Here is a 26,161-nt window from a genome sequence, read left to right on the forward strand (position 1 = left end):
GGGAGCTGTCTAAGTGCTGAATCTAAAGAGATGTCCACTCGTCTCCCATTCCAGCAGTGGACGGTCTTCAATCGAAGGAAATATTCTGCTTCAACACCACTATACGTTTTCGAGACCATACATCTGTTTTCACTGAGTTTTTGAATGAAAGTGAGAAAACGCCTTCCTGAAGGCTCTATATTCCGCGTCTTGTGGATATTTCTCACCTCACAACGTCTTTTCCACAGGTTATTTTTAGATGGCAATGACTCAGAATTGATGATTCTTTACACATTATCAACAACAATACCGCACCTGGGAATCAGTGTTTCATCAAACTAAGCTATGATCCTACGGACTGGAATTCCTCATGTGTATTCTCTGTGTGCCACGAGAACACTCAACTGTGCTTTGGTCAGAAAGAAAGCGATATTGCTGCTTGGATTGTGTGTTTGACCAACATTCACATATGGAAGAAATAAAAAATTGAAGAAATCTAAAATCAAGAGGAATGAATCGCCCCTTTATCAACGTCTTGACTGCTTTATTTGCATGTTTAATGGAGACCAACAACAGCAGGTAGGTGAATGCTTAGGCTACTTTATTGGCCATTTAACATAAAACATTTTTTAAAAATAGAATGAGATACTTTCTTCTTTATTTGTATGTAGCCTATTCAACTGTAATGTTCATTGATGAAAAGGCAAAGTGCGTTACCATTAAAACAAAGTTTAGGATATTGAGTTTCAACCTACCTCGAATGACCCATTATTTCTTCGTGGACCCCAAAGTTCCATTGTTATTAATGGAATGTAGAAATGATTCAACTTCAATATTCAATACAGTTGCTTTTCCATCAGCATGTAGCCTAGTCAGAGTAGGCTATATGGAGCCGTCAATATCGCATGGTAATTTCTGGTATTTTGCCAAGTTAATCATTGCCTCTAACTCAGTCTGTGGGCGTTGTCAAAACGTTCAGTGGCATGTCCAGAACATTTTGAATGGGGTGGCCAAGGTGGGGCACAGACCCAGTTTAGGGGGGCCATAACATTTAGAACCTTAATTGATGCAAGGTGGATTTTTTCAATATAATTATGATGGTTCAATGCATTGAATGCTTTAGCTTAGGTTTGGTACATTTCCCTGTTCAAATAAATCATAAATCAATTCCAAAAGTATTGTTACAGTGTTTGCATTCAAGGTCAGGATTTTATATAAGGGTATTAGCATACAGCAGTAAATTCACTTGAAAGTGCCATCCAGAGTGTGAATTATACTGTGACATTCGGGACCTGGTATGTACACATGCACATGCCATACACAAACCTTTTTGGGGTTCTGTATAGTAAGCATGTAATTTAACTGTAAAAATGTCTTACCTTTTAATGTGTCATGAACACAACCAGTCATGATATTCTCATCTGATTGTCAAACAAATCATTTAAAAAGTAGGTTAAGTAGGTTACCTGTACATGTTCATCTACTCCAAAATAAGTCCAGCATCCAAACAGTGCACTGTGCACCTGCCATTTGAATGGAAAGTTACATCTATTACAAACACCATGTGTAATGACATGCAGCCTGCAAAGTGGTGTGTATTCATGGATGCCAAGGGAAGCCAGGCTTCCCCAAAAATGTAAACAATACAAAAATAAATGATTTCTCATTGGTGTCTATCTGTGTTTCATAATTTTCCTTGAATTCGCAAGAGGCCGAATCCATTTCACCAGAGAAAGCATCTGAGCAAGGCAAACAGCGTCCCTCTGTCTTAGTATCAGTAGTCCACCCTGGGCCACCACCTGGACACACCACTGAAAACGTTGTCAAATTCCGTAGTAGCCTATGTGTCAGAGGGATTTTATTTCAAAGTGTGTATAGCCTATATGCATACAATGAGGACAGTCACAATGCCAACTCTCCAATACAGTGGTAATAAGCTTAAAGCACACCGCGTCTGCCAAGGTGTTCCTTCACTATTGTAATCCTTCCTAATCATATCATTTGAATCTCATTTGTGTTTCTCTGCTTGCCTATACACCAGTATGCAGATGAGCTTCCTATTTGGTTGAGATTAAGTAGAAATGGTTTCAATACACCTTGACTTCTGACTGTGCAAGTAAGTGTTTTTTTTCTTTGTTTGTTTCTCACAGGGTGGTGGATGCCAAGGAGCATGAGTCCAGATCAGGCTCTACTACTAACTTGTCTCCCTCAGACTTTCTGGACTCATTAATGGGTAGAACATCTGGTTATGATGCGCGAATACGACCAAACTTCAAAGGTTGGTTTTTATTTGACTTTTTAATACTTCTTAAGAATTTGAGTGTGGATTGGAAAACCTTCACCTAAAATGCATCTGGGATATCAGTGTATCCACCCATATGTACACTGAGTATACAAAACATTAAGAACACCTGCTCTTTCCATGACATAGACTGAACAAGTGAATCCAGGTGAATGCTATGATCCCTTATTGATGTCACTTGTTAAATCCACTTCAATCAGTGTAGATGAAGGGGAGGGGACAGGTTAAAGAAGGATTTTTTAAAAACTTGAGACAATTGAGACATGGATTGTGTATGTGTGCCATTCAGAGGGTGAATGGGCAACACAAAATATTGAAGTGCCTTTGAGCGGGGTATGGTAGTAGGTGCCAGGCGCATCGGTTTGCTGCTGGGTATTTCATGCAGTTTCCCGTGTGCATCAAGAATGGTCCACCACCCAAAGGACATCCAGTCAACTTGAAACAACTGTGGGAAGCATTGGAGTCAACATGGGCCAGCATCCCTGTGGAATGCTTTCGACATCTTGTAGAGTCCATGCCCCGACGAATTGAGGCTGTTCTGAGGGCAAAATGGGGGGCAACTCAATATTAGGAAGGTGTTCCTAATGTTTGGGATACTCAGTGTATAGTACTGACATCCCACACATAATGATGTATACATTCTCAACTGAACACCCCCTCAACAGTCAATAAGGCACATTATGAACAATACATTTTGTGCTTGTCTATTGATAAAACCCACCCCTTAATGAGTTAAAGAAGAATGGCTATCAATCACGCCTGTAGACAGTGACATCATCCTCCATGTAGGATTTATGGGATTGCGATATGGAACATGAAAGGATCAGAGCAGAACCGACTCACTTGACTCACACTGGTCTGATTGGTTCTCTCAAATGTTTCTTTCTTCCCTGGGGGGGTTGAGATCTCACAATGTTTTTGATTAAAAAATCCAACAATTGTATTGGGGGCTGTGTGTGGTTGTCCATGTGAGTGTTTTAGTGAGAAAGACACAGAGGAGAACCAATCAGTAAAAAAGCACATCCCCTTCATTATAAACGCATCGTGCCCACAACATGAAAATAGCCTTTCTAGACTCTGAAGTCAGGAGGAGTTAGCCATACTACCATCACCCATTATAACACCCAATATAGCGATTTCTTCAATTGTCATTTATATTGTCCAACAGCTATATTAAACATAAGCATTCAAAACAAAAACAACAACAACAACAACAATAATGAGGTATAGATGTGGGCCCAAAACAACAGTGGTGCCACAGTGACAACCTCATATGAGGGATGGGGTCCCTCTGGCCAGACTGCTGAGTTCCTCTATTGTTGTGTTGTGGTGCGGGGGAGAGACAGCATCTGTCACTGTGATGGAGATGAGTAAGGAGAGGGAAGGGAACTCGTTGGTGGGGCTCAGGGTGGCAGGTGGGTATGGAGACAGGCAGGGCGGGGGGGTAGGAAGGGGCACACCCCAGACAGGGAGGCAGGCATGCAGGCAGACCCCAGGCTGGGACACTAGTGGTGGAACCATGCTGGAGGGAAGGCCACTGAGAGGAGAGTAGTACAGGAAACACAGTCTGAGATTGGTCAGCAAGACTCAGCCTTCACCCAGAAACACTGGCCCAGATCTATCCACTCCATCTGGGAGAATTGGAAACACGTGTACACAAGATCTCAGAAATGGACTCAAGATCAGGGGAAGACTTGTCTGTTTTTTTTTTTTTTTGGAAAGCCAGAAACTATTTTTATCTGTATATGGGATAATGCTGGAGTTGTGAGGAGTAGAGGAAATTAAAATTACTGGAATGAAGAACATGATCTTACCTTGTCTGATAAATTGGTGAGTTCAAGTCTCTGGTGGACAGAGTATTCCAGTCTAATTAGGTTTAATACCACACACACACACACAAACAAAGTTTAATTAGAAGGTTGATTAGAGCAGTTTTATACAATTGTACTGCAGTTCCTCACTGTTTCTACAAGCAGCAATTCTTCCATTTATTAGGCATCGAGCACAATACACACACACACACACACACACACACACACACACACACACACACACACACACACACACACACACACACACACACACACACACACACACACACACACACACACACACACACACACACACACACACACACACACACACACACACACACACGTAAAGTGAACAGGGATACACATAGATTATGTTTGTTTATCACCTACAAACCATACTGTGTCACAACTATACCCCACAGTGCTGCTGGAGCTTGACCTACATTTGCCTGCCAAGGTTGTTGTGTGGAGTTATTCCATTACATTTCTCTGTTACTGATATTAAATGCAGTTGCCCGACTACAAACTGAGGCGAATATTAATACCACCACGTCACATGCAATATTGATGAGGAATACACAGGGGAAGGGCAATGTGCTCACAACTTCACTTATCAACACAGAGACCTCTCTCTCCCTGGCTGACATTATTGTTTTTATTCAAGACAGTGTTACTGTGTTGGATAGAAAGTGTCAAATCCTGATTTTGCTTTTCCACTGCTTTTCAGTCATTCTGTGACCTCATAGATAACGGTAGAATGCCTGTGACACTAAGTTGACTTTTCTGCTCATGATTGTTTCATAAGAAACACGTGCCACTGTTTGTAATGCCATTGTGTGTGTGTGTGTGTGTGTGTGTGTGTGTGTGTGTGTGTGTGTGTGTGTGTGTGTGTGTGTGTGTGTGTGTGTGTGTGTGTGTGTGTGTGTGTGTCAGCGTGTGTCTCTCAGCATGTGTTTTTGTTTATCTGTTTCTTAACCCTATCAATGAAAACATTCCTTGTCATCCTTATTGAGTTAGTCAATGACTTGTCCTAGTTAGCATTAGCAGGCAACATACTTTTGATTGAAGTAAGTAACCATTTCTGAACGATACCACTGTTTGTTGAATATTGGAGTTGATCCTGCCATTTTTAACTATTACTGTACCAGGCCTGCTGTTGAAGACAAACGCCTGGGGATGAGATTAGTCAATGACTAGTGTAGCTGTTATGACTTGCATGGGGTGCTTAGGAGAACAACAGGCCTTGTTTATGTTGACAGAAAAACATACTAGGAGAACAACAGGCCTTGTTTATGTTGACAGAAAAACATACTAGGAGAACAACATGCCTTGTTTATGTTGACAGAAAAACATACTAGGAGAACAACATGCCTTGTTTATGTTGACAGAAAATCATACTAGGAGAACAACATGCCTTGTTTATGTTGACGGAAAAACATACTAGGAGAACAACAGGCCTTGTTTATGTTGACAGAAAAACATACTAGGATAACAACATGCCTTGTTTATGTTGACAGAAAAACATACTAGGAGAACAACATGCTTTGTTTATGTTGCCGTAAAAACATACTAGGAGAACAACAGGCCTTGTTTATGTTGACAGAAAAACATACTAGGAGAACAACAGGCCTTGTTTATGTTGACAGATATACAGTACACACTAGGAGAACAACAGGCCTTGTTTATGTTGACAGAAAAACATACTAGGAGAACAACAGGCCTTGTTTATGTTGACAGAAAAACATACTAGGAGAACAACAGGCCTTGTTTATGTTGACATAAAAACATACTAGGAGAACAACAGGCCTTGTTTATGTTGACAGATAATCATACTAGGAGAACAACAGGCCTTGTTTATGTTGACAGAAAAACAAACTAGGAGAACAACATACATTGTTTATGTTGACAGATATACAGTACACACTAGGAGAACAACAGGCCTTGTTTATGTTGACAGAAAAACATACTAGGAGAACAACAGGCCTTGTTTATGTTGACAGAAAAACATACTAGGAGAACAACATGCCTTGTTTATGTTGACAGAAAATCATACTAGGAGAACAACATGCCTTGTTTATGTTGACGGAAAAACATACTAGGAGAACAACAGGCCTTGTTTATGTTGACAGAAAAACATACTAGGAGAACAACATGCCTTGTTTATGTTGACGGAAAAACATACTAGGAGAACAACAGTCCTTGTTTATGTTGACAGAAAAACATACTAGGAGAACAACAGGCCTTGTTTATGTTGACAGATATACAGTACACACACTAGGAGAACAACAGGCCTTGTTTATGTTGACAGAAAAACATACTAGGAGAACAACATGCCTTGTTTATGTTGACAGAAAAACATACTAGGAGAACAACATGCCTTGTTTATGTTGACGGAAAAACATACTAGGAGAACAACAGGCCTTGTTTATGTTGACAGAAAAACATACTAGGAGAACAACAGGCCTTGTTTATGTTGACAGATATACAGTACACACTAGGAGAACAACAGGCCTTGTTTATGTTGACAGAAAAACATACTAGGAGAACAACAGGCCTTGTTTATGTTGACAGAAAAACATACTAGGAGAACAACAGGCCTTGTTTATGTTGACAGAAAAACATACTAGGAGAACAACATACATTGTTTATGTTGATAGAAAAACATACTAGGAGAACAACAGGCCTTGTTTATGTTGACAAATATACATACAGCCCATAATGTGGTGTTAGATAGGTAATAAAGCACATGCTCGCTTTCACAACTAATTACACTCAGCTTACTGTACATCCAACAGATATTGCACTGCTATCTTTCTCAAACTCCCTCATCTCTATTTGCTAAAGCACTCCGTGGAGATGGCACATGATGATTAAGGGCAAAAAAACATCTTGACTTTTTCTTGTCACCTCATTCTCATTCCATTTCACAGGTCCCCCTGTAAACGTTACATGCAATATTTTTATCAACAGTTTCGGCTCGGTCACAGAGACCTCCATGGTAAGTGTTCTTGCTTTATCTCTTCCCTGTCAAACATGTCAATGTGTTATCTATCCTCCAACCTGCAGGTCCCCCAGTTAATGTTACCTGCAACATATTTATCAACAGCTTTGGTTCTATAGCAGAAACTACAATGGTGAGTTGGAGTGTTGTGCTTGGCCATGTTAACTACATTTACATTTGACATTTTAGCAGATGCTCTTATCCAAAGCGACTTACAGGAGCAATTATGGTTAAGTGCCTTGCTCAAGGGCACATCAACAGATTTTTCACCTAGCCGGCTCAGGGATTCGAACCAGCGACCTTTCGGTTACTGGCCCAATGCTCTTAATCAACAGCATGGCTCATTTGCTCCTCAGGAGTTTAAGATTGAAATCATCCAATTTCTTTTAGTTTATGGATGTTTTGAACTTTTGCTTCTTCATATGAGATGATTCACTTTGTCCCATTCCCATAGTCTATTGGCGGCTCCAGGGGGCAAGTATAGCTAACAGACACTGAGCACCACAATTGAATCAGATATCTTTCCCATTATACTCAAGACAATATTGTATTGCTATTCCCATGACACTCCCTTGTGCATGTGTTGGATTAGTTCTGTTTTAATAATTCACACAGTGAATGCCAGCACATAATTTACTTTAATTGCAGCCAATAGCTGTAGGTTTGATATCTTATGGCCTGAGATTTAAGCATGTTGATTGGTTGTAATGTCCCACAGACATCCAACTGCCCAAGGGGTAAACAATATCAAACGTGGAATCCACATTGAGATCCTATCCAATAACTACTATCGCAATGCATTAATAATTAGTTAGAATTTTGTCCATTGAATACTTGCATTTTTGGTAGACAGTCTTTGCCTGAGTTAATCAACAGCCGAGCCGGGTTTATAACACTTGCCCACAGTTGTTCAATAACTTTTCACACATAGACATACACATCTGGGACCACCAATACACTGCTGCCTACCGAATAGGTCTGTTCTGAGAGGGAGAGAGAAGGTATCTAATCCGATGCGATCTGTTCATCTGCAATCAATTAAGCCTCTTGAAACCTGCACAATTCAATATTAACTGCATCTTCAAACTTCAATGGACTTTCTTGGTCTACTATTCACACAAACATCATCTATCTCCTATTACGACCATTTAGCAATAACAATTAATGAGGAAACTGATCATATGGATCAAGTAACTAAATTAGATTTATGACTTCAATTTGATTAGATTGCTTCTTTTAATAAATGTGTATATATTGTCCCATTTACTCCTAAATTGTAATTTGGATTTTAGATGATGGTATTGTGTGGTGATTTACAAACATACAAATATGCATTGAAATCCATGCATTGCATCCATTCATTCATGCTATTGTTTATCATATTACAATTCTGTGTAAAAATGAGGAGCAATTTCTCTAGTTAAAGTTTTGTGGCACCACTTCAATTTGTGGTAGTGTCACAGTCAAAGTGTCAGAATTGTATTTTACTATTAATATTATTTATAGTATCATTGGTGCTTTATTAGTGCCTTAGTGCCAAATGTCTTGGGGTGATACTGCATGTCACTACGATGGAACCAAAAACCTGAGGCAGGCACTTGGCCTACATATTGACAAGACAATGTTGTTTTGTATTAGTGGCTCTACCATTCTAAGTATGTAAAAGTCTATAGCAAAATTATTTTCGTATTCACTGACTGTGTGACACAATATATTCTGGTCACCAAAAGTATAGTACTGTATATTTAATGGAGATAGACAAAGTAGTCCATATGTCAAAGTAAAGCAGTTGTAAAGCTGATTTCACTATTTCCCCAAGGATTACAGAGTGAACATCTTCCTGCGACAGAAGTGGAGAGACCCTCGGCTGGCGTACAGCAAATACCCAGACTCCTCTCTTGACCTGGACCCGTCCATGTTGGATTCTATTTGGAAACCTGACCTGTTCTTCGCCAACGAGAAAGGCGCCAACTTCCATGATGTCACCACAGACAACAAGCTCCTGAGGGTCTTCAAAGATGGGACCGTCTTGTACAGTATCAGGTTAGATGTGGGGCGTGCATTGAATGGTGGGCTCAACTCTATTGCTTGGGGAAGTTAGTTCAATAGGCTTAACATTTCCTGTTGGAAACATCCAAACAAAGAAAATATTCAAATCCAGTGAGATTTCAGCAGACAATCAGAGATTCCCTTCAACTTTAGTCTACCTCCAGGCCCTTCACGTACATGTAATTACTTTTGTAAGAAACAAGATTCTACATCAAAGACTACCTCTCAGGTTTAATGGGATTCATCTCAATAAAGTATTCCTTCAGCTGGAGGAATTGGATGCAATATGGTTTCACTAAGACTACATAGCAACGCAAACTACTAGAGTATCCAAAGGCTGCACGGAACTTTTCTCCAAAGATGTTTAGAATACGTTCAGGATAGGCGTATAGAAATAACCCACTCATGTAGGCTATTCATTTCCCTGGGCATTTGCTACAAGTCAATATGTTTCATCCCTAGCGTTGCACGGGATCAGTAAAATGGAATCACTTCAAAGTAGATGCAGCCCACTCGTAGTAGATGAGACGGGTTACATTTTAGTAATTTAGCCAACGCTCTTATCCAGAGTGACTTACAGGATCAATTAGGGTCAATTGCCTTGCTCAAGGACACATCAACACATTGTTCACCTAGTTGGCTCGGGATTCTAACCAGCAATCTTTCAGTTACTGGCCCAACGCTCTTAACAGTTAGGCTACCTGCCAATAGCCTCCTCTTACAAAAACCACCACTACACTTGAGTACAAACCTGTGATACAAGATATGAAAATACATGAGATTTTATTTAATTTCAATATCACTTCAGTCACACCACTCCGCCTTAGATTTACACCTCGAGGCAGCGGAATAATGCAGCTCAATCTGGTGTCCATTTGGAGAGCTGATTCAGGCGGTGGAGCCCAGGTGTGGAGGGAGGCAAGGGGATTCTGAGAGAACAGATGAAAGAAAGGTGGTTAGTCGCTCTCTCCATTCATGAGAGAAGAGATGAGAAAGGGAGCAGACTGCTGATGAAAATACATCTCAGAGAGGGTCCAGTAATAAAAGTGTGATAAGAACCTGCTGAAGGGAATCCCACATGCTGTGTGGGAGGAGGAGGCTCTCTCAGAGGAGGAGGAGGGAAGGAGAAAGAGCATTCACTGCAAATGAGGAGCATATGTTTAGCACATACTTTACACAGTCACAAAGTAGGCATACATTGTAGGGAGCTTGTATTTAATTCTCACTTGAAACAGTAAACAACAACTAAGATCGTAAAATTGAGAAAAAATGTGAGTTCCGTGTAAGATTTTTTATTTAACAATACATGTATCTGTTGAGTGAGGTATAGAACATGCTAATCTAATAACTACACTGAAAAAAATCCTGTTGTTTTTACAGTAACTTAGTTACCTGTAAGTTACTGTAAAAAAAGGTACAGTTTGTTACCGTACATTCCTATGATACTTTGGTTTAACAGTACATTACTGTAACGTTTTCATATGCTTTATTTGTACATTCACAAATAATGCTTGCACAGTTGTTTCATTACTTTTACACGCCTCTTCCTCAAAGGTTGACCCTCATTCTATCTTGTCCGATGGATCTGAAGAACTTTCCCATGGACATGCAGATCTGTACCATGCAACTGGAGAGCTGTAAGTGTCTGCTCCTTACAACTCACATGGTAAAGCACATGCAATATGGTTTGTGAAAATGCAATAACATAACAAACATATTTGCTGTGTTCATTCATTCCTCAGTTGGCTACACCATGAATGATTTGATCTTCGAGTGGGAGAGCAAGGACAAAAATCCTGTGCAGGTGGCTGCAGGGCTGACCCTCCCCCAGTTCATCATGAGAGATGAGAAGGAGCTGGGATACTGTACCAAAAGCTACAACACCGGTCAGAGAGCCACACACACACACACTTACACACCACACCTCTCACCACACCGTCCCTGATCTGAGGTGTCAGTGTGTTTTGTTCTACAGGTAAATTCACCTGCATTGAGGTGAAGTTCCACCTGGAGAGACAGATGGGTTACTACCTGATCCAGATGTACATCCCCAGCCTCCTCATCGTCATCCTGTCCTGGGTCTCCTTCTGGATCAACATGGATGCCGCGCCCGCCAGGGTGGCACTGGGTATTACCACCGTGCTCACCATGACAACCCAGAGCTCCGGCTCCCGAGCCTCCCTTCCCAAGGTAAGCCTGTTAATCCAAGCAGTGACAGGATGAGTGGACAATATGATGGAGGAGGGAGGGTCAATGGGCCTTGTTCAGATCAATCAACCTTCCATTTTCCACTCATGTCAGAAGTCATACATAATCAGATACTGTTCATGAAATGTAAATATGCCTATGATTGAAGTCTCCGTGCTTCACTGAATTCTGACTCAGATTTAAGTGTTCTATGGATAAATTAGCAATCAATGGATTTACAGTATATCAAGAGACTATCAATGTGAAGTCTTTCATTTTTAATCAATAAGTTGTAAAAACAGAGAATACTATTAAACTTAACATTATCACAATTTATGTTAGAAATGACAATTACAACAGTGATTTAGGAAGTAATATAATATTACTAAATTAAACAGTAGTGGATACACTGCGACTGTACACGGTCAAACATACTAAATTGGAATTCACAATTACGTTAGCAAGAGCACTTCAGCGTGAGTCATCTCTTGAAGATCAGTCATTCTCTCACACATTGGATCGTCCGCACATGACCACGTCAGAGGCCCGCATGAAAGAGACACACTCTAATAAATATTTAGAGAGAGGTCTTTGAGAGGCCCAACTCAGAACAACAAGAGCTCAATACACCTTAAGAGCACTCGACAACGTCAAGTTGTTTTCGCTCCATGAAAATGACCTGTCATTTTGAGAGACAGAGACAGGTTATTGTATGATGAATAAGAGGGCATCCTTTAGTGTCTAGCCTCCATCTCATCTCCGGCATGGAGATGGATGAAATAGACTGATAAAGGCTCCAGTCGAGCTGCTACTGTTTCCTTTGTGTTACCTTGGTAATTAAAGCAGCAATTATTTCCTTCCAGCGCAATCGCTGAAAATCGCTGATATCAACATGAGCTTTGAGAGTTTAAAGCACTCGTTAGCAAATACCACCCCCCTAATTATGGTGATTTAGAATTTACAGCAACTGACTAACATAAAAAAGCACGTCATTGAGGGAAAATAATATTCCCATTGAAATGTTAATTGTGAAGGCAGCACATAAAAGGATTATTCAGTCCCAGTAAATGACTGTTTATTTGGTTCTTGTCACAGGTCTCCTATGTGAAGGCCATTGATATCTGGATGGCCGTGTGTCTCCTGTTTGTATTTGCTGCCCTACTGGAATACGCTGGAGTTAACTTTGTCTCCAGGCAACAGAAGGAGTTCCTTCGCTTGAGGCGAAGACAGAGGCGGACACACAGGGTAAATAAACACTCTAGGCTTGAGGATCATTCCCTTTAGAACAGTCACTGCAAAGCCCAGACTCATAACCACAGGAGTTTGGTGGCACCTTAATTCGGGAGGACGGGCTCGTGGTAATGGCTGGAACGGAATTGGTGGAATGGTATCAAATACATCAAACACATGGTTTCCATGTGTTTGATGCCATTCCATTTGCTCCGTTCCGGTCATTATTATGAGCCGTCGTCCCCTCAGCAGCCTCCTGTGCTCATGACTGAACCATTTTTAAAGAGTTGGAGTTCCACTCTAGTAATTGTTCATTGCTATTCAAGAGATAGTCGAGAAACAGGAAAGTTGGAGAAAATGTGTGTTGAAAATGCGATATGGGACCGGGATTCGAACGATCCCACACTCACACAGACTTCCATGCACCAGAGGTGGTGCCAGAAACCGCTAGACCAAATCCCAGGGCCTCATGACTGAACATATGAACAGTGTCTTTTAAAAAGGAGTGTGACATGAAGAAACTGCGTTGAATGAACACTTAGGGCAGTCAGAGACTGATGTTAAGTAGGCCATTTTTAAGGAAATGTGTGTAAGGTTATCTGTGGTTATAAGTGTGTCAGCTTGTTGTTGCTGCAGCAGAGGAAGGGAGGGTGTAATATCTGGGAGACATTCAGCTGTGTCCCCAGTGTTAATGAAGCCGCTATAGATGTCGCCTGGAGGCATCCTCAGGTAAAGGGTCACGGGCCAAGAAAAGGACGCAAGAACATGGCTACTGGCCATACACCACAATGTCATAGTATGTGTGCACATGGGAGTGTGTCTGAAACTCTTTCTCTCCATTGAACAGAAGCATACTCACCGTGTTTCTGTCTTTGTTTTGTTTCACCAGGATGACGACATGAGGGATGGCTTCAATTACTCGGGTTACAGCATGACTCAGTGCCTGAAGGATGGGTCGGCTGTAAAAAATGCTGTCCCAAACCCCGGCCCAGCACCACTAACCCCTAAAGAGAAAGAGGTGATAAGGAAGAGGTTTGTGGACAGGGCCAAGAGGATTGACACTGTGTCCCGAGCAGCCTTCCCTATGGCCTTCCTCCTCTTCAACATCTTCTACTGGATAACATACAAGGTCATCAGGCATGAGGACATTGGCATGCAGTCAGGGTAGTCGCTCTGCCCCGCAGGTTTTACCTATGGAACTCTCCTCTCTATTTCTTTCTCTATAATTTCTCTAAATAAGAACTGCTAGGACAGCACAGTGAGACTAATGTATGTTGTGGGACTGTACATGGAGGAGAGCCACAGAGATGTTGATGGTGTTGGTGTTCTTTAAGGGAAAATTGATAGGTGTTCATGCTAATAGACTAATGCACATGTTTAAGATTAACAAGTGAACAATTAGTGAGTCACAGATGTACTGTATGTTTTCGATGTGTTCCTATGAGCTAATGCATCCTGGAGATTCTAATAGGTTTTTACTCAAGGCACAGAACAACGATGTAAAAAGGTGGACCAAATTTTATGAGACGATTCTGCCTTTGCATTTGTTAAACCTTGCAATGGAGCAACATTCCATGGATTTGTATGTGCAGTAGTCTGGGCTTAATAGTTAAGGTTAGACGTTTGTGTGGTGAAAAAAAAAGTTTCATAAGAAAGTTGATTATAGCAGTTTTATACAATTGTACTGCAGTTCCTCACTGTTTCTACAAGCAGCAATTTCTTCCACAATACACACACACACACGCACACCATATAAGGCATACATCTGTGTATACAGTTGAAGACGGAAGTTTACATACACTTAGGTTGGAGTCATTAAAACTCGTTTTTCAACCACTCCACAAATTTCTTGTTCACAAACTATAGTTTTGGCAAGTCGGTTAGGACATATACTTTGTGAATGACACAAGTAATTTTTCCAACAATTGTTTACAGACAGATTATTTCACTTATAATTCACTGTATCACAATTCCAGTGGGTCAGAAGTTTACATACACTAAGTTGACTGTGCCTTTAAACAGCTTGGAAAATTCCAGAAAATGATGTCATGGCTTTAGAAGCTTCTGATAGGCTAATTGACATCAGTTGAGACAATTGGAGGTGTACCTGTGGATGTATTTCAAGGCCTACCTTCAAACTCAGTGCCTCTTTGCTTGACATAATGGGAAAATCAAAAGAAATCAAGACCTCAGAAAAAAATGGTAGACCTCCACAAGTCTGGTTCATCCTTGGAAGCAATTTCCAAATGCCTGAAGGTACCACGTTCATCTGTACAAACAATAGTATGCAAGTATAAACACCATAGGACCACGCAGCCGTCATACCGCTCAGGAAGGAGATGCGTCTCCTAGAGATGAACGTACTTTGGTGCGAAAAGTGCAAATCAATCCCAGAACAACAGCAAAGGACCTTGTGAAGATGCTGGAGGAAACAGGTACAAAAGTATCTATATCCACAGTAAAACGAGTCCTATATCGACATAACCTGAAAGGCCGCTCAGCAAGGAAGAAGCCACTGCTCCAAAACCGCCATAAAAAACACAGACTACGGTTTGCAACTGCACATGGGGACAAAGATCATACTTTTTGGAGAAATGTCCTCTGGTCTGATGAAACAGAAATAGAACTGTTTGGCCATAATGACCATCATTATGTTTGGAGGAAAAAGGGGGTGCTTGCAAGCCAAAGAACACCATCCCAACTGTGAAGCACGGGGGTGGCAGCATCATGCTGTGGGGGTGCTTTGCTGCAGGAAGGACTGGTGCACTTCACAAAATAGATGGCATCATGAGGAGGGAAAATTATGTGGATATATTGAAGCAACAGCATCTCAAGACATCAGTCAGGAAGTTAAAGCTTGGTCGCAAATGGGTCTTCCAAATGGACAATGACCCCAAGCATACTTCCAAAGTTGTGGCAAAATGGCTTAAAAACAACAAAGTCAAGGTATTGGAGTGACCATTACAAAGCCCTGACCTCAATCCTATAGAAATTATGTGGGCAGAACTGAAAAAGCGTGTGCGAGCAAGGAGGCCTACAAACCTGACTCAGTTACACCAGCTCTGTCAGGAGGAATGGGCCAAAATTCACCCAACTTATTGTGGGAAGCTTGTGGAAGGCTACCCAAAACATTTGACCCAGGTTAAACAATTTAAAGGCAATGCTACCTAATACTAATTGAGTGTATGTAAACTTCTTACCCACTGGGAATGTGATGAAAGAAATAAAAGCTGAAATAAATCATTCTCTCTACTATTATTCTGACATTTCACATTCTTAAAATAAAGTGGTGATCCTAACTGACCTAAGACAGGGAATTTTTACTAGGATTAAATGTCAGGAATTGTGAAAAACTGAGTTTAAATGTATTTGGCTAAGTTGTATGTAAACTTCCGACTTCAACTGTATGTGTGAAGAGATGGCCTCCCGAGTGGCGTAGTGGTCTAAGGCACTGCATCGCAGTGTTAGCTGTGCCACTAGAGATCCTGGTTCGAATCCAGGCTCTGCCGTGACCGGGAGACCCATGGGGCGGCGCACAATTGGCCCAGGGTAGGGGAGGGAATGGCCGGCAGGGATGTAGCTCAGTTGGTAGAGCATGGTGTTTGCAACGCCAGGGTTGTGGGTTCAATTCCCACGGGGGGCCAGTATGAAAAAATTAAAAATTAATATGTATGCACTCACTAACTGTAAGTTGCTCTGGATAAGAGTGTCTGCTAAATGACTTAAATGTACGAGATGAAATCCAGATGAACAGTTGGATACTGCATTTTTATGAGCTACCCAAGGCCTTAGATACCATGGATTTGGAGATAAAATTGTATTCCACTGGGCACAGACATCAATTCAACATCTATTCCGTGTTGGTTCGAAGTAATTTCATTCTAATGACGTAGAAACAACGTTGATTCAACCAGTGTGTGCTCAGTGGGATGCTTCCCTATCTTTCACAAAGCAGCATCTCTTCTCGCTCAGCTGTCTGTCAGAAATGAATGCACTGTTTATTTAAATCAGTTCAATTTTGCCTGAAGGTGGTTTGTATTTTCCTCTCCCCTTCAATGTCAAATTATTAATACATACATACAGTATGTCATTGAATTAATTATTCAACGTATCATCGCTATTTTCAAACACCGTATTTTGCATTACATTTTCTTCTTCTTAACGTTTTTAATATAACATACAGGTTACATGACAAACTACTGACACACAGACAATATCCCACTACTCAGTTTTCCATTTTTGCCAATTGATTTGTTTATATTACAGATTAATATTCCAGGTAGATTTGGTTTTAGAGTTGAGTACGTTTTTGTAGATTTAACTGTAATGAAATGTTTATTGTAATGAAGGCAGATAACATGTTTCTAAAAACAGAGATTGCTATTCTACTTCTAAAGATTCCTCTGAGGACTGTTTAATGCATCCCCTCACTTCCACACTGCAGTGCCCTCTTTGGGCAGTACATATTACAGTTGACATTGTATACTATACAGTATTGCAACTATGAAGTAGATCTTCATAACTAGGGCCCTGTGTTTTGGTTAATCATGTCACAGGACCTGGATTTTAATATTTATGTGTCACAGGACCTGGATTTTAATATTTATTTAAAGCTCTTTCATCAATCTGTCCCCTTTTCTTTTTATGTCAGATGGTGCAGCACATTCTTTAGACAATTGCTTTCATTTTTGGTGAAATTCTCATTTCTGGAAAAGGCTTAAAGAAGAACTATGCAGAAATCGCTTCGCCATTTCCTGGTTGCAAAATGTCTAATAGTTTGCTTAATTTCAGTTTACGTGACAAACAATCAAGTATAGTGTTGAGAATCATTGTACCATCTAAACTGCTGTGAAATATATTTACCATAACCAAAAATATTGTATTTTCAGCTGTTTGAAGCTGAAAGTAAAAGTCAAAAAAAACTAAACTTAAAAACGGGAAGCATAGAAATAACATACATAGAACAGATTTACCGCTTCTTAGACTTGCTTTCAATGAGAATGAAAGATCTATAATTCACATTTCTATGTGAATTTTGTCAGGTCACCCAAAAACATATTGCATATTTAAAATAAAAGGTTAAAATCTAGGTCATGTGACATGATAGCCAAAACACAGGGCCCTACTCATAACACATAATAGTATAGAGCAGCTATTGGTCCTTGCACTTCTGACATAATGTGAGGAAAGTTTTTTCTTGAATGGTGTTTCTGAAAAGGGTTGTTTACTAAACTGTACATCAATAAAGTTGAGTGTGCACCACACATACACTCTCCCTCATCATGGTAGTGTGTTACAGGTTGTCAGATCTTTAGATGATGTGTACTATCTGTTTGGAACTAGCTGACCACATTTAGAAGAATGATTATGAAGCAAGACTACAGAGTTCAATATTTATAGTGTGATGGCAACAGGGAATCAATACTGATGAATAATGATTACAGACAAACCAAGACAAAGCAACTAAAGCAGACATCTCTATATTCACTTGGGAAGAGAGAAAGTTAGAGGAGAGAAAAATCAACAACTGCCCTTTCTTCTTACCTGGCCAATGACTCAGGGTGACTGCTGAAGCCTGGCTAGGCTCTCTATCTCTCGCTCTAGGTCGCTCCCTGTGACACAGACCCGGGGCGACGGCGGGCTTCTGCTAATGCGGGATAATGGGCCTCATGGTGCGTTGGCGAGACATCACAGCAGGTGGCGTTTACCTATGTGGACACCAGCTGAATAGAAAACGCTAGGATGGCTTCACCGACACTGCAGGACAATTCTATTAGACACACACACCCGGGGATAAGTGGTAGCACATCTTAAACGGTCTCCACTCAGTGCAATTGTCTCTGAAGTTGTTAAATGTGAGAGCCATGCTAATTACTGCTGCTCAGAAAGGCATCATGTTCTGCTCCGTGACACCAAATGACCATGTGAATCATTAGAATTAGACAGAAAAGATAACATTGCTCTACTGTACAGTGCCTTGCAAAAGTATTCATCCCCCTTGGCATTTTTCCTATTTTGTTGCATTACAACCTGTCATTTAAATTGATTTTTATTTGGATTTCATGTAATGGACATACACAAAATAGTCCAAATTGGTGAAGTGAAATGAAATAAATAACTTTTTTCAAAAAATTCTAAAAAATAAATAACGGAAAAGTGGTGCGTGCATATGTATTCACACCCTTTGCTATGAAGCCCCTAAATAAGATCTGGTGCAACCAATTACCTTCAGAAGTCACATAATTAGTTAAATAAAGTCCACCTGTGTGCAATCTAAGTGTCACATGATCTCAGTATATATACACCTGTTCTGAAAGGCCCCAGAGTCTGCAACACCACTAAGCAAGGGGCACCACTAAGCAAGCAGCACCATGAAGACCAAGGAGCTCTCCAAACAGGTCAGGGACAAAGTTGTGGAGAAGTACAGATCAGGGTTGGGTTATTAAAAAATATCAGAAACTTTGAACATCCCACGGAGCACCATTAAATCCATTATAAAAAAATTGAAAGAATATGGCACCACAACAAACCTGCCAAGAGAGGGCCGCCCACCAAAACTCACGGACCAGGCAAGGAGGGCATTAATCAGAGAGGCAACAAAGAGACCAAAGATAACCCTGAAGGAGCTGCAAAGCTCCACAGTGGAGATTGGAGTATCTGTCCATAGGACCACTTTAAGCCGTACACTCCACAGAGCTGGGCTTTACGGAAGAGTGGCCAGAAAAAAGCCATTGCTTAAGAAAAAAATAAGCAAATACGTTTGGTGTTCGCCAAAAGCCATGTGTGATACTCCCCAAACCTATGGAAGAAGGTACTCTGGTCAGATGAGACTAAAATTTAGCTTTTTGGCCATCTAGGAAAACGCTATGTCTGGCGCAAACCCAACACCTCTCATCATCCCGAGAACACCATCCCCACAGTGAAGCATGGTGGTGGCAGCATCATGCTGTGGGGATGTTTTTCACTGGCAGGGACTGGGAAACTGGTCAGAATTGAAGGAATGATGGATGGCGCTAAATAAGGGGAAATTCTTGAGGGAAACCTGTTTCAGTCTTCCAGAGATTTGAGACTGGGTCGGAGGTTTACCTTCCAGCAGGACAATGACCCTAAGCATACTGCTAAAGCAACACTTGAGTGGTTTAAGGAGAAACATTGAAATGTCTTAGAATGGCCTAGTCAAAGCCCAGACCTCAATCCAATTGAGAATCTGTGGTATGACTTAAAGATTGCTGTACACCAGCGGAACACATCCAACTTGAAGGAGCTGGAGCAGTTTTGCCTTGAAGAATGGGCAAAAATCCCAGTGGCTAGATGTGCCAAGCTTATATAGACATTCCCCAAAAGACTTGCAGCTGTAATTGCTGCAAAAAGTGGCTCTAGTTTTCTGTTTTTTTGTCTTATTTCTTGTTTGTTTCATAATAAAAAATATTTTGCATCTTCAAAGTGGTAGGCATGTTGTGTAAATCAAATGATACAACCCCCCCAAAATCTATTTTAATTCCAGGTAGTAAGGCAACAAAATAGGCAAAATGCCAAGTTGGCTCATTGGCTAGAACTCTAATTGCTAGGGGGCTGGGCCATGTGGGGAGGAAATGGCACCGCACAGCTTCCAGTAAACAGTCGCTTTCAAACTAGGGATTTCATGGCTAATTGAGGTAAGACAGTAATTCTGCTCATAGATTATACATGTATGAACTACCCATTGACATATTCAGCCTAAATCGAATGACAGATCTATAACTCACATTTCTATGTGAATTTTGTCAGGTCGCCCAAAAACATATTGCATCTTTAAAATAAAAGGTTAAAATCTAGGTCCTGTTGAACACTTCCTGTTGAACGTGGAATGAGGGAGAGCTCGGTTTGTTGTTTTGAAAAGTTTGTTTTGAAAGTGTATTGGAAAGTTTCTTAGTAGCTAGCTAACTTTTTAGTTTGGATCCCGCGACGCATTTGGCATCAGTTGCTGGGACTGCTACTCTCTGTCCAGTGATCCTGCTGACCAAGGCCGGGTCTGAGGAGCTATTTGGCGTAGCAGCTAGCTTAGCTGCTAGCTAGCTGCCTATCAAGCTAGCTTGGTTTCTTGAGGGCTTGAACGCAGCCCGCGAATTGTTCCGGGTTTGTGGCTGTCTAGATCTCTGCTGTTTGTTGTGTTCAATCTTCCCTGTGACCTGCCCTGTCTGGAACTGCGAGGAGTAACTACGTTGCGTAATTAGGGAGGGGATGGTGGGGTTGGAAAGTAATAAAGGAAAATATATATTTTTTTAAAGGATATGTATGTATGTATATATGTATGTATGTGTATATATATATGTGTATGTATGTGTATATGTATATATATATATATATATATATATATATATATATATATATATATATATATATATGTATATATGCGAGAGAAAAAAATAACATATGGGGGACTGGAAGTGAAGCAGACAATTACATTGATGGAAGTTACAATCTATCTGCAATATTAAAGCTGATCTACCCCCTAAAAACAGAAGGAAAAAAATGAAAAATAAAAAACTAAGTTGCGTAACCTACGTTGCTAGCTACCATGACAAAGACCAGAGCCGGCGGGAGTACTGTTGAGGACAGTGGAGTGTCTCTATCACAGGGGAAGGGTCTTTTAAACAAACAAAAATAGTTCTACAAGCAGTTGTTACAACAACAAGAAAATATCCAAAATATCCAGGACCTGAAGAACAGTTTGCAGTTCTCCCAGGGTCAGCTCGATGAGGTGAAACAGGAGAACGGTAAGATGACAGCAATCTGTGAGTCATTGAGACAGGACATCAGTTCTGTGTGTGAATCCATGATAACAATGACAGATAAATCAGAGGGACAATCAAGGCGGAACAACATGGTTGGGGACGGAATTATAGAATCTCCACATGAAACCTGGACGGAGTCTGAGGACAAATTGAGGGAAATGATCTCTGAGAAATTGAAGATGGACCACCGGAAGATTGAGGTGGAGCGCACACACAGGACTGGAAAACCCACCACCGGCCCAGGTGACAGGCCCAGGCCGATAGTGGTCAGGTTCCTGAGGTTCAAGGACAAGGTAGCTGTTCCGGAAAGAGCCAAGAACTTGAGAGGAACGTATATCTTCCTCAACAAGGACTATCCTGAAGCTGTGCGCCAGAAGAGGAAATAACTTATCCCAGCCATGAAAGCTGCCAGAGCGCGTGGGAACATTGCTTACATCCGCTATGACAGGCTCATTGTCCACCCTCCCTCCCAGAAGCCTGGAACGGATGAGAGAGCCAAGCCTATGGGTTCGTAGCTTCAACCCCGCAGCACACACACACACTAATTGATTAATGGACTTCTGAATGTATATTTTTTTATCTTGCTTTGTTTGCTCTTTTCCATATTATGTCTATCTGATAAGCTACCCAGGAAAGGGCTGAAAATAGCTCATATTAATATATATAGCCTTAGAAATAAGGTTTATGAAATCAATAACTTGCTAACATCAGATAATATGTTAGCCATTTCTGAGACTCACTTAGATAATTAATTTGATGATACAGCAGAAGCAATACAAGGATATAACATCTATAGACGAGACAGGAATGCTTATGGGGGAGGTGTTGCTGTATATATTCAGAGCCAAATCCCTGTAATGCTTAGAGAAGATCTTATGTAAAGTGTTATTGAAGTGTTGTGGTTGAAGGTTCACTTGGCACATCTAAAGCCTTTTATTTTGGGGTGTTGCTATAGGCCACCAAGTGCTAACAGTCAGTATCTAAATAATTTGTGTGAAATGCTTGATAGTGTATGTGATGTAAACAGAGAGGTCTATTTTCTTGGGGACCTGAATATTGACTGGTTTTCATTAAGCTGTCCACTCAAAAGGAAGCTTCTCACTGTAACCAGTGCCTGTAATCTAGTTCAGGTTATTAATCAACCTACCAGGGTGTTTACAAACACTACAGGAACAGATCATCCACATAAATCGATCACATTCTTACTAATACTGTAGAACTTTGTTCTAAAGCTGTATCCGTACCCATTGGATGCAGTAATCACAATATTTTGGCTATATCCAGGAAAGCCAAAGTTCCAAAAGCTGGGCCTAAAATAGTGTACAAGAGATCATACAAAAGATATTGCTGTGACTCTTCTGTGGATGATGTTAAAAATATTTGTTGGTCTGATGTGATTAATAAGTGTCAGAGCGGGCGTAGATGTGGTGTAGGAATCAGATGCAGGACACAGATGCTAGTCCAAAATACTTTAGTAAAGTCCACAAAAAGAACGGCTACAAACAGAGCCGGAGGCACGAGAAAACTAACGCACACAGCGTAATAATGCAAAACACAGCAAACACGCACAACAAGTGCGGACTCTCTATCTAATACAAAATAGAGCACTAACTGACTGGAAGCACCAGCTGACAAGGAACAACTACACACAACCACAAGACAGAAACAACGAGAACTTAAAGTACACATAATCAAGACAAAATGAGAAACAGGTGTACCAAAACAGACCAAACCAAACAAACACAGAAACAACGAACGGTGGCAGCTAGTACTCCGGAGACGACGACCGCCGAAGCCTGCCCGAACAAGGAGAAGGAGCAGCCTCGGCCGAAACCGTGACAATAAGGAGCATCCAGACGCTGCACTTGATTAATTTATGAAATTGCTTCTTCCAATTATTGATAAACATGCACCTGTTACGAAACTGACTGTTAGAACTGTTAAGGCTCCATGGAATGATGAGGAATTGAAAAACTGTATGGTTGAAAGAGATGGGGCAAAAGAAGTGGCTAATAGATCTGGCTGCACATCTGACTGGCTGACTTACTGCAAATTGAGAAATGATGTGACTAAACTCAACAACAAAAAAGAAGAAACTGTATTACGAAGCCAAGATCAATGATATAAAAAAAACTTTGGAGTACTTTAAATGAAATTATGGGCAGAAAGACAAATTCAACAATAAGATGGCTTATTCATCACGAAACCATTTAATGTTGCCAATTATATTAATGATTACTTAATTGGCAAAGTGGGCAAACTTATGCAGGAAATGTCAACAACGAACAGTGAGCCATCGTATTCATGCATAAAAAAAATGCATGAATATTTCTGCCATAGTTGACGTGTACCTATGATGAAAATTACAGGCCTCTCTCATCTTTTTAAGTGGGAGAACTTGCACAATTGGTGGCTGACTAAATACTTTTTTTCCCCACTGTAGTTAAGCTGCAGCTGGCCCAGAACAGAGCGGCACTTCTTCAATCAATCCAATTTATTTATAAAGCCGTTTTTACATCAGCAGATGTCACAAAGTGCTATTCATTGTAATCAGAGGGCTGATATGAAAACTATGCATTACATTCTCTCTTGGCTAAGAGTTGAGGAGAGACTGACTGCATCACTTCTCCTTTTTATAAGAAACATTAATGTGTTGACAATCCCAAATTGTTTGCAAAGTCAACATACACAAAGCTCTGACACATATTTACATTTACATCATTTAGCAGACGCTCTTATCCAGAGCGACTTACAAATTGGTGCATTCACCTTATAGCCAGTGGGATAACCACTTTAAAATATGTTTATTTTTTTTATTTTTGGGGGGGGGTGGTGTAAGGGGGTGTAGAAGGATTACTTTATCCTATCCCAGGTATTCCTTAAAGAGGTGGGGTTTCAAGTGTCTCCGGAAGGTGGTGAGTGACTCCGCTGTCCTGGCGTCGTGAGGGAGCTTGTTCCACCATTGGGGTGCCAGAGCAGTGAACAGTTTTGACTGGGCTGAGCGGGAACTGTGCTTCCGCAGAGGTAGGGGGGCCAGCAGGCCAGAGGTGGATGAACGCAATGCCCTCGTTTGGGTGTAGGGACTGATCAGAGCCTGAAGGTACAGAGGTGCCGTTCCCCTCACAGCTCCGTAGGCAAGCACCATGGTCTTGTAGCAGATGCGAGCTTCAACTGGAAGCCAGTGGAGTGTGCGGAGGAGCAGGGTGACGTGAGAGAACTTGGGAAGGTTGAACACCAGACGGGCTGCGGCATTCTGGATGAGTTGTAGGGGTTTAATGGCACAGGCAGGGAGCCCAGCCAACAGCGAGTTGCAGTAATCCAGACGGGAGATGACAAGTGCCTGGATTAGGACCTGTGCCGCTTCCTGTGTAAGGCAGGGTCGTACTCTCCGAATGTTGTAGAGCATGAACCTACAGGATCGGGTCATTGCCTTGATGTTAGCGGAGAACGACAGGGTGTTGTCCAGGGTCACACCAAGGCTCTTCGCACTCTGGGAGGAGGACACAACGGAGTTGTCAACCGTGATGGTGAGATCATGGAACGGGCAGTCCTTCCCCGGGAGGAAGAGCAGCTCCGTCTTGCCGAGGTTCAGCTTGAGGAGGTGATCCGTCATCCACACTGATATGTCTGCCAGACATGCAGAGATGCGATTCGCCACCTGGTTATCAGAAGGGGGAAAGGAGAAGATTAGTTGTGTGTCGTCTGCGTAGCAATGATAGGAGAGGCCATGTGAGGATATGACAGAGCCAAGTGACTTGGTGTATAGTGAGAATAGGAGAGGGCCTAGAACTGAGCCCTGGGGGACACCAGTGATGAGAGCACGTGGTGCGGAGACAGATTCTCGCCACGCCACTCGGTAGGAGTGACCGGTCAGGTAGGACGCAATCCAAGAGTGAGCCGCGCCGGAGATGCCCAGCTCAGAGAGGGTGGAGAGGAGGATCTGATGGTTCACAGTATCAAAGGCAGCAGACAGGTCTAGAAGGAAAAGAGCAGAGGAGAGAGAGTTAGCTTTAGCAGTGCGGAGAGCCTCCGTGACACAGAGAAGAGCAGTCTCAGTTGAATGACCAGTCTTGAAACCTGACTGGTTTGGATCAAGAAGGTAATTCTGAGAGAGATAGCAAGAGAGTTGGCTAAAGACAGCACGCTCAAGAGTTTTGGAGAGAAAAGAAAGAAGGGATACTGGTCTGTAGTTGTTGACATCAGAGGGATCGAGTGTTGGTTTTTTGAGAAGGGGTGCAACTCTCGCTCTCTTGAAGACGGAAGGGACACAAGTCGCAAGATTTTATCTGGAGTTAGAGGGGAGAAAGAAGTCAAAGCATAGGGTAGGGCAGTGTGAGCAGGACCAGAAGTGTCATTTGACTTAACAAACGAGGATCGGATGTTGTCAATCTTTTCAAAATGGTTGACGAAGTCATCCACAGAGAGGGAGGAGGGGGGAGGGGGAGTAGGATTCAGCAGGGAGGAGAAGGTGGCAAAGAGCTTCCTAGGGTTAGAGGCAGATGCTTGGAATTTAGAGTGGTAGAAAGTGGCTTTAGCAGCAGAAACAGATGAAGAAAATGTAGAGAGGAGGGAGTGAAAAGATGTCAGGTCCGCAGGGAGTCTAGTTTTCCTCCATTTCCGTTCGGCTGCCCGGAGCCCTGTTCTGTGAGCTCGCAATGAGTCATCAAGCCACGGAGCAGGAGGGTAGGACCGAGCCGGCCGGGAGGATAGGGGACATAGAGAGTCAAAGGATGCAGAAAGGAAGGAGAGGAGGGTTGAGGAGGCAGAATCAGGAGATTGGAGGGAGAAGGATTGAGCAGAGGGAAGAGATGATAGGATGGAAGAG

At 41.6% G+C, this 26,161-nt stretch overlaps 1 protein-coding gene across 1 annotated transcript; it reads left to right on the forward strand.

The window, feature by feature from the left end:
* Window positions 1–490: 490 nt before the first annotated feature.
* Window positions 491–13,730, forward strand: LOC311143566 (glycine receptor subunit alpha-2-like; the record flags this gene model as incomplete). Its single annotated transcript, XM_084179419.1, has 9 exons — window positions 491–558; window positions 2,130–2,257; window positions 7,162–7,229; window positions 8,916–9,139; window positions 10,700–10,782; window positions 10,888–11,031; window positions 11,121–11,335; window positions 12,428–12,577; window positions 13,452–13,730. 9 exons carry the CDS (start codon window positions 491–493, stop codon window positions 13,728–13,730), a joined length of 1,359 nt encoding a protein of 452 aa, XP_084035545.1.
* Window positions 13,731–26,161: the final 12,431 nt, after the last annotated feature.

This window comes from Coregonus lavaretus (genome assembly GCF_964263955.1).
Source record: "Coregonus lavaretus genome assembly, chromosome: 16".
Classification (NCBI taxonomy): Eukaryota; Metazoa; Chordata; class Actinopteri; order Salmoniformes; family Salmonidae; genus Coregonus; species Coregonus lavaretus.